This window comes from Lutzomyia longipalpis, chromosome 4 (assembly GCF_024334085.1).
Source record: "Lutzomyia longipalpis isolate SR_M1_2022 chromosome 4, ASM2433408v1".
NCBI classification, from domain to species: domain Eukaryota; kingdom Metazoa; phylum Arthropoda; class Insecta; order Diptera; family Psychodidae; genus Lutzomyia; species Lutzomyia longipalpis.
Window position 1 is genome coordinate 17793319 of NC_074710.1, and position 14780 is coordinate 17808098.

The following is a 14780-nucleotide window of genomic DNA, read 5'->3' on the forward strand; positions in this document are numbered from 1 at the left end:
ATTGAAATTCACATGGCCTAAAGGAAATTCTTTGAGATATAAATTCATATTCAAAGCAGAAGCCTCTTTGTGCTAAAAAAATGAAATGAATTTCCAATTTTTTTCCCCTCTTTTAATCAGTAAGATGGAAGAGAAAAATAGCTTTTCCACCCCCAAAATGCTCATCAATATATGTAGGTCTCTTCCTAAAGAATATTTGGAATATATTTCTCAATATTTATGAAACAGTTTCTTTTTTTATTGATGAAAATTCGAATACCTTTAATCATAAAAAATACTTTTATGTGGTTTTTGAAAATAATTTATTTATGTGGCATCAATTCTGATAAAAATCTTTCCTTTTCTTTTCTAACAACTTAAAAGTTTTTGTAAGATTTTGACAGTTGATGTTTTAAAATTTTTCTATTGTCGTTTTATAAATAAAAAACAAATAATTTGTTCATCCAGTAAACAGGCAGATAGATCTAATGATGTTAATACGAGCCCTGGAAAAGCAATTTTCCGCCAGAAACTCGATTAAAGAAAAAAAAGTAAAAATCTTATAAGATTTTTCTCAGAATACCAAATATCTCAAAAGTCAGGAATTGTAAGAAAATAAAAGATTTATATCAGAATCTACTTCTATTCATTACTTAATGATTATTTTTATATTGAATTTTATATCATTTTGTACAAGTAAAAAATTTAATATAATTAAATGAATTTAATTAAAATATTTCTATGTATTAAATTAATAAAATCGAATTACGTTCCGTTGAACATTTTGGCTTTATTTATTTATTCGAGTTTTATTGCATTTCTAGAGAACATTTATTGCACTTTTGTAGTACATTTACAGCCGTTTTAGCTCATTTATTTTATTTTACATAATTGTGAGTAATTAAATTGTATTGCTTTGTGCAATTCTATCGTAATTTCATCACAATTCCATTACAATGAAGCCCCGGTGGCAAAGAGAGTTAAAGCGCCACTCAATGCCACTCATCGCTGGGGTTGTGGGTTCGATTCCCGCAGCGGTTTGCCGTTTTCTGGCCTAGTGCTTCCTTCCCTTTCTTTTCTTTCTACTCCACAGCTATTCCTTTCCTGCTCGGACGATTTGTGCAACTACGAGATGGAGCCAACATCAGCATCAGTGCCATCTGTAAGGCGGAGGGACAACAGTAACCACCAATGTCCATAGCTATGCGGGTCCACCAGCGAAAAATGTGCAGCTGCTAGCAGTCAGTGCCTGTGTTTGCGGAACTTCCTGTATGGGTCGGAGCCAAGATCACCAGTGCCATCTGTAGGCGGAGGGACAACGCTGAATATGGATCTGCACTGTGGATCATCAACGGCGAAAAAGTGCCAATGCTAGCAGCCAGCGCCTGCGATAGCGGAACTTCCCGTGCACCAACATCTCCGACAGGATCTTCCCTCCACCCAAACAGTCTATCGACTAGGTGTGGAGTAATCTTCCGAAAATTCTACATAAGTTGATGTAACTTGGATCAAATTGAATTTGTGAATAGTGCATGAAACATGTAAAAATTGTAGGAATGAAAATGAATAAATGAAATGAAAAAATGAAAATTTTTTATTAATTTCATTGCATTTTTTATATTATTAATTTCTTTAAGGACCTATAAAACGAAGAAACTTCAGAAACACCTTTCTTAAGAATTTTTCAAGAAAATATTTGAATTATCATTTTTTTGCTTTTTTATATTTTAGAATATTCTGTTACTTATTCACCCCTTAATACTTTAAGGGGGGTCTCTTGGGCAAATTGTTAGAAATGACATTTAATGTTTTCATTTTTCTTGCGGTTTTTCTTAAATTTTGTTTTCCGGCGTTGGCCACATTTAAAGACTTAATATTGAAGTGAAGAGTAAGAAAATCACTTTTCGTCATCTTATGTGCGACGCCATCTTGTGATTTTCCGACTCCACAGAACTGCCCTAAAACACAAAGGTAGGTTTTTCTCAGGATCTACTGAATGGATTTTGAAGGGGTAAAAAGCAAATGAAAGAGGTAGGATTAGTGAAGAATGTACCGGAACAGATTATTGAATTTAGAGACAGAAGTTGAGACAAGTCAATAACAATATTTATCTACTTTTCTCAGCTTTTGAGTCGAAATTCAAAAATTTGTTCCGGTACATTCTCCGCTAATGCTTCCTCTTTCATTTGCTTTTTACCCCATCAAAATCCATCCGATAGAACCTGAGAAAAACCTACTTTTGTGTTTTGAGGTAAAACTAAAGATGGCGTCACACCTAAGATGGCGGAAAGTGATTTTATTACTTTTAGTCTTTAAATGTGACAAAAACCGGAAAACCAAGTTTAAGAAAAACCCCAAGAAAAATAAAAACATTTAATTTCACCAGCCCTCAAAAGAGACCCCTCTTAATTCATCTTTCTTTAATTCTTCTCTTTAACAAAAACTAAACTTTTTCTCTGCTAAATGAGAAATTTTTCTCAACCAAAATAAACTTCTTAGACTAACAAAAAGGTCTTTAAAAAAGTTTGTTTGTTATGCATTTAATTGTTCAAAAAAAAGTTACAGTAAAAACGAGCCTTGACATAGGCATATAAACGAATAAAAAGTATCTTTTTTACCTGTTTTATGCGACGAATTTAATTTAAAAAAAAAGTTTTGTGTGCTTTAATCTAAAATAAATAAAGTGAAACGCAGAGAATTGCTATTTGATGGAGCTTTTATTAAAAGCTCACCATGCTATGTAGTTTATAGGCAAACACTGCACTGTGCCCTGTGGTGCCCTTGGTTACATACATAAATATTGTACCTATATTTATATAGAAATAACCATAACTTCGCAGCAGTAGCAGCAAACATGGACCATTGATGGTGATTGTGGGTGGACGGGAGGGGTGTTAATGAGGATGAAAATGGTGGCAATGAGGACCCGTTGTGGGTATTGCGGAAAAGGACATTTTTCCGTGCAATTTTCCATGTGACTTCACAGTTAATTACAAATCGCGCGAATGGTGTGAGATGAAGAAGTTTTCCCCGCAAACATATTTTACGCGGCACCTCGGTGACGGTCAAGCTGCGAATTGCTCAACATAAAAATGAAATAACTCGTTTCCACCGCGTGCGGGGAGGGCAACAAATAAACATGTTGAATAAAACTATGATTTGCATTTCGATGGTGTTGCCTCGAAGAGACGGGCGTCTTTGAGATTTTTCGAATTTATTAAATCTACTTTAATACAATTTAATTTTATTCAATTTACCACTGGCATTTCCTCCGCGAGTGCATTACAGTGAGTTGTTAAGAGACTTTTGTGTGAGATTTCTTCACTTCTTGAATATTTTCTGCTGATTTTTTTTATTCTTCGTCTTTGAAACTATTTTTTTTTTCAGTGGTGTTTGTGCTACATTTTGCGCAGTTTTTTCCTATCAAACGTCTTCAATACACTACAAAACGATCAACAAATTTTAATCAAAAGAGATTCTTTCATGAGAATTTAGTGGAAATTTTTTACCAACAAGAAATCCCTTTTTTTGTGCCAATTTAGTTTTTTTTTTAAAGTGAATTTCAAGGTGTTTAGGGATTTTTTTCGGAGCACGAGTAAGTGTGTGAGAAAACGTGGAAGATGTGGTGAACATAAAATCCAATCTCTACTGGATTTTGCAGCTGGGAAACCCTCTTGTGTAATTTTTTTCTTCCCAACAAGGTACGTTGGTAATTTCCAATATCAGCAAAATTATTTCCGCAAATGGAATTGGGAAAATATTGCCAACGAAAACTCCTTCACAACATACACAAAATGCATGTGCACAGATTCATAACAGAAGGATTGGTGGGAGGGGGAGCGAATGTTCTCCGGAAATGTGATTCAAGATTGCAAAAGTTGATTTGAAATTCAATATTCAATATTACACGACATATTTCGATGTTGTTTTCAACAACAAATTGATTGAAACTCATTCCGAGTACATTTGTTGGGAAAAGCGGGAAAAGCTCTTAAAAGAAAAGTACTTAAATAATTGGAAAGAATTTTACAAATTCTGCTATTTCATTATGTTTTTTAATTGTCCTTAAAAATAATATCTGTTCCATTAATAATATTGCATTGAGATGAAAAAGAAACAGATATTGAGGAAATTCTGCAAAGGGGCATTAATCTGTTAAAAAAAACATTCAAATATTCGAAATATTCAGATTTTGTAGAAATTCTTCATGAAATATCAGAAAACGTTCTGTTTGTAAGCTTTGTAAGCCAATTGTAATTGTAAGCTAACTCAGAACTGACGGAGAAGCATTTTCCATACCCTCTTGCGTTAGATTTTTTTTGACATGTCTATCATATTTTTTTCCGGTTAACATAACCTAACTTCTAATTTTCTTGCATAAAAAATGCGAGATTTATTAGAATATTAAAGAACAATTCCCCAAGGGGTTTTCTTTTTGATAATAAATCATTTTCTAGTCCAAGAAATCATTAAATTTCTAATTTTTAATCACAAAAGGTAAATTGAGGTTATGTTAACAAGAACATTTTTCTTCTCACCAGAAGCTAAAGTTTCTCGTGAGAAAAAGTTTTGCTTGACGAGAGAAAGAATAAATTCTACATGATTTGTCTATATGATGTGCTTAACCCTTTCGCGCTCTTTGGGTCAAATATGTTGACTGAAAATTAGAAATGCGTTAAACTTACCATAAAATGGAGCCATGAAAGACTCTTTCATTCAGCCTTATTCTCTGAGAGCAACCATAGAAAAAATATCATCATAAAAACATCGCATGTTTCACGTGGACGCGAAGGGGTTAACAAAATAGTACAATGCATAATGCACAGCTAAAAACACAAGTTGTTTACATTAGTCAGTCAAACAAAAACTTTCAGCCATTCAGCGTCCTAAAAAAACCTAATTTTCTTCCATTTCTTTACCACTGAAATAACATTTGGAATGTGATTGAGGTTATGTTTACCCCAAACATTCAAATGTTCTCCAATAAAAAACAAAATTACGCATTTTTCTTCAAATTTTGCATTAAAAACCACAAACGTAGACATTTTTATTGCCGTAAATGTGAAATTAATTAACTTAGGAGCTGAAAATAATTGAGGTTACAAAAAAATAATATAAACAAGACAGTTAGACAAATAAAAAAATTAGTAAGAGTTTGTAGACAGGAAGAGAATTTCACGTGAGGAATCTTTAATATCTTTTAGTGTTTTTATATTTCCAGTAAACAAGTTTTGCCAATAATTTGTTGAAGTATTGAGCTCAATATTGCATCAATGGAAGTCAGCACAGTTGGTCAACTGTTGATCAATCAAAGTGATAGACAATTATTGATCAATAAATAGTCAATCACATAAAATTAAAGTTGAACATGGATTTTTATTTTGGCGTAGAAAAATTGAATGCCAATTTGAAAAAGTAGATCAATCCATGATCAATATTGATTGAGTTGAAATTGTCTGTATATTGATAGTCAATATTTCTTGATCATTAATTGAGCATAAATTGATCAACTGATTGATAAAAGTAATTTTTAAGAACAATATTAGGTCAATAATTGATCAAACAATTGGTTGACTCAATCGATCCATCAATTATTGATCAACTTGATTGACTCAATTATGATTGAACCTTTATTGACTGAATAATTTGTTTACTGGGTTGTGATGAATTTTTAGCCGAAAAATTCAGTTCAAAAATTTCGAATTTAATTTTTTCTAGCAAAGTATTTATATTTCAAAGTTCTTTCTCCATAGAATCTTTAAGACAAGTCCCTAAGAAAGTTCTCATCTGCTTGTGCAATAATCCCTCAATATTTGAACAATTTCTTTGGCAAGTGAATTTCTTCACAAATACCGTTGAAGGGATAATAATTTCGTGCCAAAAAACGGATTTTCTCTCACCGAAATTCACGAAAAAAAATTCCATTAAATGGGAAAAAATGTCCCGTCATTCCAACACAATTTTCCACAACTATAGATCACTCGCTGTGTGTGAGGAGAACTATTGGCAGTGAGAAAAAAACGTTTGCGGGGGCGAAAAGGAGCATCGAAAAAAAAATTGATGACTCTGCCGGAAATATTATCGATGCGACGTGACTGCTATGCCTCGTCTCACCCACTTTATTTCCCAGGAGAGAATAAACAGATTGCAGGAAGATACAACATTCAGTAATAATTCACAAGGAAGGATTCAATTGACAGAGGGTTGGAAATTTATCTGTTTTTATGTCCTCAAAATGTTCTGAAAGACCTTTAAAGTTAATTTTGGGAAGATTTTTGAAATTTGGAATTTATGACGGTAAGTAAGGACCCCACGTTGTGGAGTACCCCGGGAGCCCCATGCTACTAAAATGTAGGCAAAATATTTTCAGACAATTTAATTCATTTTCTTTCCCACATTTTCCATGAAAGTTCACAAACTTTGCCAAACAGTGAATTTCAAGCAAATCGACTAGGAAAGAGCTTCAGTTATTCTTATCTCTCATTCCTGTACAAATGTAGCTTTTAATCCACTTTAATTCTCGAGTAAATGTGTATATATGAATTAGTAACGTTTCAATGAAAATGAGTATAAAGCAAAGAATTTCCTTTTCGTGTTGAATTATCCTTTTTTGCAGAACAATGCATTTCAATCTATTAAAATAATCCCATATAAGTCTGCAAGGTCTGACAAGACAAAGGTTCTTTTGCAAGAGAAAAAACTCCCCCAAGATTGAATCTTGTTGGATGAAGGAAGAAAAAGAGGAAACATTTGAAGTGAAAAATTAGTTTTGATGTAATTGCATTTGTGCAAACATTGCTGCTTCAGTGATAATGTTTTTCGTATCCGCAGAAACTAATTATCCCGTGTCCTTTGCAAAGGGATCCGTCCTACAGCACAGATACTTTACTTTACACACAATGAAGCATCTGCAGCATGACAAAGAAATTCTCCTTCTAAGCAGAAAGAGAGTCTCTTGTGAGACAATATGCAACAATTCACTTTACTTTTCCCTCAAGATCATGTTGGGGGTGGCGTGAGATATGAGTTTCTTTTGCAAAAGAATTCCGTGCGCACGGGGTGGGGGTTACTACAAAGCACCATCCCCAAATGAACTTTACAACGGCATTCATTGCACTTCACTCTGAGGAGGAAACTTTTGAACTTCTTGCTCATAAATTAGTGTTTTTTACAACCCTCTCGTTCGTATAAAGTGGATGTTTTGTGAGCTAGTAGTGCTTGTACTCCATTGTAAAGAATTGAGAGAAGACAACCATTATAGAGCTAAATTACTTTCTTGTGTATTTGACAAATGACAGTATTATCTGTTTGATTATCTCATTAGAAAAAGTCTCAAGATTAAGCAGATTAACTACACCGACGTGGCTTAATTAACGTATTTTATATATGCAGCCAAAAAATATCACTGTTTCATTAATTAATTAACAATAAATATTTAGTTGATTGAAGACAAAGAGCATATGCTTCACGCATAGAAAAACTTGTAAAAAACGCGATTTTTTCAATTTTATCTAATAAATTTTCATAAAAAATGGAAATTTTGAAAAAATAGTTTTTTAATGATTAAGAGAAAGCTTCAAAATGAATAAACTCCTTTCGTATTTTATTGTCATATAAGATTCAAAATCTCAATAAAAAATAATTTATTACCTATGTATATCAAATAATTCTATATTTCTTTAACTTATTTAATTTATATTTAAAATTAAATACAAAAATGATTAATTTTGAGCTTTTTTAAAGAGAAAGAAAATAAATAAATTACTGATTAATTGTAAAAAAAAAAGATGAGAAATGTTATTAAAAATGGTTTTGCTGTGGACGCCCAAGGCAGCATGAAGATAGGACAAAGTGTAACTGAGATAAATAAAGTTTGAAAAAAAAACTCGTTAGCATGGTTAAACCACGCCCTCAATATATTTCTCTTTTTAATAAAGCACTTGAGCATAAGCTTCAATCGATATATTACCTTTTATTAATTTTATTTGTGTAACTTTACCATGAAAATCTTGATAATTAATAGGATAATTTATTTCTTTCTCTCAACTATTTTTTTTTAATTATTCTAAATTTCTTTTTCTTTTGTTCTTCAATAATATCCCTTGAGACTCAAAAATGAATAAACTCCTTTTCGTTAATTAATTTATTTATTTATTCGTTTTTCTTGCAAACCTCAATGAATATAAATAGTATATAATTTTAATAATATAATCATGAAAATTAAGCGTAAAAAAAGATTATTCATCTTTAGGCAATTTTCAGATAAATTTTTAAAAAAAGAATCGAAAAGGGGACAAATGGGCCTTATTCAGCGACCAAGAAACTCTTGAAATCTTTGAATTTTGGACTGAAATTCCAAGATTTCAAGCGAATTTCAAGGGTTTCTTGGTCGCTGAATAAGACTCAATATTACAGATAATAATTTAAATAAATAAAAGTCAGATTAACTTTAGTAAAACTCGGTAAAATAATTATCAAAATATCAATAAACCACACCCCTAATTTCTTCCGATTAATTTGCAGCATGAGCATAAGCTTCAATTGATATTTTCTTTGGCTTTTCTATGAAAAGTGTGCAGCATGAGCATGAGCTCTAATTAATATTTTTTTTTAAATTTCATAATGAAAAATATTTCTTATTTTATTTAAAAACCTATCCATTGTATTTTTCACTCAAATTAATGAATAAACTCCTTTTATGCAAAATTTCCATGTAAATCTCAAGGAGTTTATTCATTTTAAGTAACAAAAATAATATAAAAAAACTAAAATAATTTTCAAAAATAAATATTTTCATCTTCTTTTCTTATTTAAAATTAAATCCCATCGGCAACAGTTAAGAAAGAATTTCCACAAAATGTTTAAGAAAATTCATTTTATGTTTGAAATTTATGCAGAAGAAGCTCAGAGCTGGAAAACTGATGACCGTTAATCTGTCTGACGCGCCCATTCATTTTGCTTTAATATGGTATGCGCCTCTTCTCGTTTTCGGGGACAAAACCAACCCCTCCTCGTCCTATGTATGAGAAGATATTTCCAGCGACAGCTATAACGATTCATCATGAGCTCTATTAGATGTACATTTTGTAGTTCCTCGTGCTCTTCTTGCTCTTCTCGGATGGAAATCCGTTTGGGAATTTGGGTCTTGTATGGTTGGGGGGGAAACGGACGACGACCGAAGCTTTGTCCCCGTCCCTGTGGCACCGACATGATATATAATTTATGGGCACAATTATTTGTCCGTCCGCATCACATCGCACATCTAAATTTTCATCATTTTCAATCTCTAAATTTTGCAGAGACAATCCTCCACGGTCAAGTGGGATACTTTGGGGTGTGCTTCAAGGAGGCACAAGGAAGGAATCTTCAGGAGGAAGGAGCAGGGGAAGAAAAGGGTCCCTTTTGAAGCACATAAAGCGTGCACAAAAACCACCAGGAGGGGTGCTAAAATCGTTGGCATAGTCGAAATAGCAGAAGGACAAAAAAAGAAGGGAGAGGAGCCCCATCAAAATGCCATCTAGAGAATTGAGCGATCCCCCGAATGGAGAGGCAAGTCGTGACGAGCATGCAACGGAAGTTATGCCCCCATTCTCGCCCCATGAGAATCTCCGCATCATCAAGAACGTGATAATATTAGGTTTCGCATTTATGGTGCACTTTACAGCATTCCATGGCACGTCGAATTTGCAGAGCTCAGTCAATTCGGACGCCTCCCTCGGTACCTTCACATTGGCTGCCATCTACGGGTCCCTCATCCTTTCCAACATCTTCCTGCCAGCAGCTGTTATTAGGTAAGTTGTGAAGCACTCCACCGTATCATCATCAATTGTTCCACCTATCCCCATTGTTAGTCACTTCTTATCGTCATTTAACCCACTCTGTAAAGAAGATAAATGATTTGGAGGGAAAATCCACATCCTTTTGCATCATCATTTTGCAAGAGTTCTCCCCAATGGATTTTCTATAGTGAAATGTCCTTAAATTTTAAGTCCACAAAGCGATGAAGGAGAAATAATGAAGATAAAATTCAAACCGAAAACATAACATCCTCAATGGAAAGGATTTTATGCATTATTCATTTTGGCGGGCGGAGGGAAGTTAATTGGAATAATTTTGCTTATAACAAACGATAAAAAGAAGGAAAAGAATTATTTAAAATTCATGAAAAACGTGGGAATTTTCCAGGAAAATCCCAGCATTAATGGACACAATAAAAATTTTATTTGAGCCAACGAATGCTCAATAATGATTGAGTCAATCAGATTGATCAATAATTGATCACTAATTACTTTACGGACCAAACTAATTTTTATTGACAATTCAATAAATGCTTAATTTTTACTCAATATATGCTCAATCATTTTTCATGCTAAATCATTGTTTTTTTTAAAGACTGATTAACAATTGAGCAATTATTGTCTACCAATCAGATTGATCTATAATTGATCATCAATGCAAAATTATATTGACTCAATATTGGGCTCAATAATCGATCAATTTTTAGGCAAATTTGGTTTACTGTGGTGGGCTCATTAGATTTAAATAAATCATAATTTCTATAAAAAAAAAGTCTTCAAGAAAAACTTTAAAATTATTTTAATACAAAATATACAAAATTAATATATTAATAGACCTCCTTCAATTATCTCCAAACTCTCCAAACATTTTTAAAAAAGAAGGTAATTAATTGTATTAGCATAAAGTTATGAAGTCATTAAATTCTAATTGCCGTGTTATGAAATTCATTAGTGCGATAATATTATTCTTTTAATGTTTTTGAAACTGCAGACTGCAGAGTGATTTTGTGACATAACAGCAACTCATTTGCAGCATTTTCTTCAAGAAGAAAAATATTTGGCGCCTTTATGAACTTCTTGGGAGTTGGAGGAAATTAAACCTTGCATGGATAAGTGCAAAAAGAGCTAAGAATTTCCTTTTTTTTCTTCTCTGGAAATAACCATTTTTTTCTTGGAAAATTGCTGTGAGAAGCATCACAAGAGAGAGTCTTCGTGCCAAATTACCCTTTTTTCGCTTTCCTCTCTTGCGATAGAGAAAATATCAAGAAAAATATACAATTTTCGAGGCCAAGAGGAGGCATTCAGCTCTTAAAATTCAATGTATCACACGATTTTTCAGGCTGTTTCAGGCTATCTATCGAGAGAAAAAAACAGGAGAGTAACGCAAAGCACCAGGATCAGGATGTTGCTATGTTGTGTTATATAGCTAATGCATATTCTTTGCATTTTTTATCAACTTTTCAGCCGCCTTTATCGAATTCATGAGACTCTCCCTCCACACGGAGATGTTCCCTATGGATGTAAATCAGCCGTTTTATTATGTAGATTTATCAGCTATATGTGTATTAACTTCCCATATAGAAAGTAGGTTATGTAAGTAGGTATAACTTCTTATCCTTCACGTCATTTTGCGGGAAAATATCCTGAGGATGGGGGGATAATCGTTTAGGGCGCAAATTAAATGCTCAAAGTTGCGGGAAAAATGAATCAATTTACTCCAACTCCAATATAGGAAAATTTAGAAAAAAAAACCTTTTTTAGATGGATTTTAAAAAGAAATAATTAGTATTGAAAGACAGAGAGGATAAAGTAAATGATTAGAGGAAATTTTATCCAAGAAATGTTAGCTGAAAAACCGTTGGAGAAATAAAATTTCAAACTCTTAAAAAATATTTATTATCATTGACAGGTCTACAAATAAATCGGTAGCCATCTCGAAAATAATGACTCATGTCATTTTAAATAATTTATAATTCTAAAAAAAAACGATTTTTGTTGAAAAAAATTAAATAACCAGAAAATCAATATATTAAAATTAACTAAAAAATATAAAAAAATAATAAATAACTAAAACTAATAGATTTGTAACATACTCTGTAGACCTGATGAAAGGGAATAAAGCCTTCGAAATGTTGGAAGGTTTTGAGAAGTTGCTAAAGGTCGTAAACCATGACCTTCCAGACTGATGAAAACGATTATTTATTTTATTAAATTTAATGCTCAAAATTTTGATAAAATTATTGGAAAATTTTTAATTAAATAACTGATTTAAAGAGAAGAAAAGAATTACAAAAACTATCCTCAAACTGAGCTCTCACACAAGACAATCTTCCTTACTTCTACAAAGAAGAATCATCCCAAAAATATTCTAAAATGTTTGCGAAATCCCCGCTAATCCTTCTTAAGAATGATAAATAATTAAATTATTATTTACCTTCATACCTTTTGTAAATTAGTTGGTATACCACAATCGTGGCATACCAAGTATTGTAATCATCGGAAAAACCGACCACCTCAGATCGGGCTCAAACTTGGTATGAGCAAGTTTTAGACTTCCCACATTACGAAAATGGTGGTGGAAAATTTTTGATCCGGCCGGCCGGCCGTCCTGCCGGCCGGCCGTCCTGCCGGTCGCCCAAACTTTGCCTTATATCTTAAGAACGGTAACAGATAGAGACTTCCGGTTTGAAGTTTTCTATAGAAATGTGGGTGTAAAATTTCATTTTTTCGCATTTTCAAAATTCAAAATGGCCGCCGTCCGCCATTTTGAAATACCGTGAACCACTTCCCTTATAGTTAGAGGTCTGAAATTTTAGTATGTTGTAGTGCTCAGTGAGATGTTTTCATCAACAATTCATACTTGACAATCGGTCAAGCCGTTTAGCAAATATGGCGGCCTAAAGCAAAAAGTGTTTTTTCAATATAACTCGAGAACGGCTTGACCGATTTTGACCATCTTGGTATCAAATGAAAAGTATTGAGAAGCCCTACAACAGTCTAGAACATTCCAAGTTTCAAAAACATCCGCAAGAGGCGCTAAAATCGAAAACAAAAATTGCCTAACTTTAAGGGGCAATATCTCCGAACATCTGTTATAGATTTCCTTTAAATTTTGATATGTTGTAGCCTGACTCAATATCTATCATCAGTCCGAAAATGAAGAAAATCTATGTCTCCGTTTAGAAGATATAGCCATTTGAAAAATTCTTGAATTTGAAAAGTTCTAAGAGCCATATCTCTTGAACAGTCTGTCCGATTTTGCTCAATTTGGTATCAAATTAAAGGTTTTGCAAAACTCTATAACTTTCCGAAACATCAGAAACCTCTAGAACCATTCCTTGTGGACAAAAAGTGCAAAAAACTGTTTTCGTAGAAGAAAAATCCGCCATTTTGTGTTCTGGAGGTGACCTTGAAATGTATCGCAATATACATCAGATTATAGCTTATTTTAATAGCTTTCCATAACTAGTCAAGAAATTTCTGTAGGTCTAATAGAACTTAAGATATAAGCATTTTAATCCGTCAAATTGCTAAATTTTACAAAAAATAGACTTTGCCTACTAATACTACTCACAAATTAAATTACAATGCATAGACTGACCCATCCGCGTTGTGGTATACCAACTCTAATAACTGGACGCGTTATGATTGACTTTTTAAGGGACTTACCCTCCTTCCCTCAAACATTTATCCAACTCCTCCACGTCCAATTTAAATCCAAATGAAATGTTAGACCCTAATCAAAGCTTTTCCAGAAGACAACGAGTGGAAACACGTGCATTCGTGGAAATTAATTTGTCTCTGGGGGCGGTGAAAATGCCTCATAAATCATGTTTTTACCTCCCTGAAACTTCTACACTTTGTGAATTTAATTGTTCCACCTTCTGTGACATGGTGGCATCATCCAGAGCGCTGAGAAATTCAAATTGAGACACTAAATTTATTACAAAAGTCTTTTCTTGTAAAACCATTTAAGCGCCATACCCGGTGTGTAGTGACCATGAGAAATGTTGAGGATGGAGTAAAAGTAGAATTGCATTTTAGCTGTGAGAGAGAACGTGTGGAATGATGTGGGTGGAAATTCCCAGAGCTGGAGACACTCAAGAGCTCAACTGAAAATGCGCTTTGATGGATTCTGCACGATTAAGTGGTGCACGTCAGTGAGCCCTTGTGACCCTCCTCGTCGCAGCATGAGCTACATGTTACGAAGGTCACAGTCACTCCGCATTTGCCATCTCATATTGGTCATTTATTCTGCAACACTTCACATCTCTTATCCCACCAGCAGAAAGGGGCTTATCATTGAGCTTTCACACACACACCCACTCTGTGAAAACTTAGCTTCTCATATCAGTAATGAGAAATATTTTGACTGCAGTTCATGAACAAAAGAGAGAAGAGTTTTGAGAGAAAAGTTTGAGAGCTTTAACAATGAGCCTTTAACATATCTGATTGAATTTCCCAATGAAGCTTTCATAAAAATCATGAATTTTATGAAACTGATGTCAAAAGTTAATTTCTTATCCGACTGAAGGTGATTAGAGAACTAATTTTGCTGTTTAAAGCAACTTTGCACGAAAACTCCACCAATTTGTCAGACCGTGGATGAAGTTTAATTGATTTATTCAATTAAATCGCAGCAAAAACCTTAATTTGAAATGCAAATAAATAAAAAGAAGAATTTAGAAGTCTCTCTGATTCTTTTCTGTCCCTACTTTTCTATTTTGTGGGTGGAGCTTCAGTGCAAAGTTGATTAAAACAGTCTATATCAGCTTTATTGGCCCATTAATAGTGAAGAGCTTCAATGTATTATTATGCCAATTTATGATTTCTTCATTAATTGATCAAGAAAAAAACGTTTTTTTTTAACGTAAAAAATTCTCCCAATGCGCTGAAGGAGTTTATTCACTTTTAGACCTGATTTAAAAATAGAAACTAGACAAGTAAAATATTGTAAAAAGTCCAAAAAAAGTTCAAAAATTTCTAATTATCCCGTGGAAAACT

The 14780-nt window shown here is 33.2% G+C and overlaps 1 protein-coding gene across 1 annotated transcript in view; it reads left to right on the plus strand.

The window, feature by feature from the left end:
* Positions 1–3164: 3164 nt before the first annotated feature.
* The window catches only part of LOC129795353 (UNC93-like protein), a 42831-nt gene continuing 31215 nt past the window's right edge, over positions 3165–14780 (plus strand). Inside the window, exons 1-3 of the mRNA XM_055836575.1 lie at positions 3165–3574; positions 3641–3680; positions 9279–9770. Of these exons, the coding sequence (XP_055692550.1) occupies positions 9490–9770 (281 nt within the window). The 5' untranslated portion in view covers positions 3165–3574; positions 3641–3680; positions 9279–9489. The remainder of the gene's footprint in view (positions 3575–3640; positions 3681–9278; positions 9771–14780) is intronic.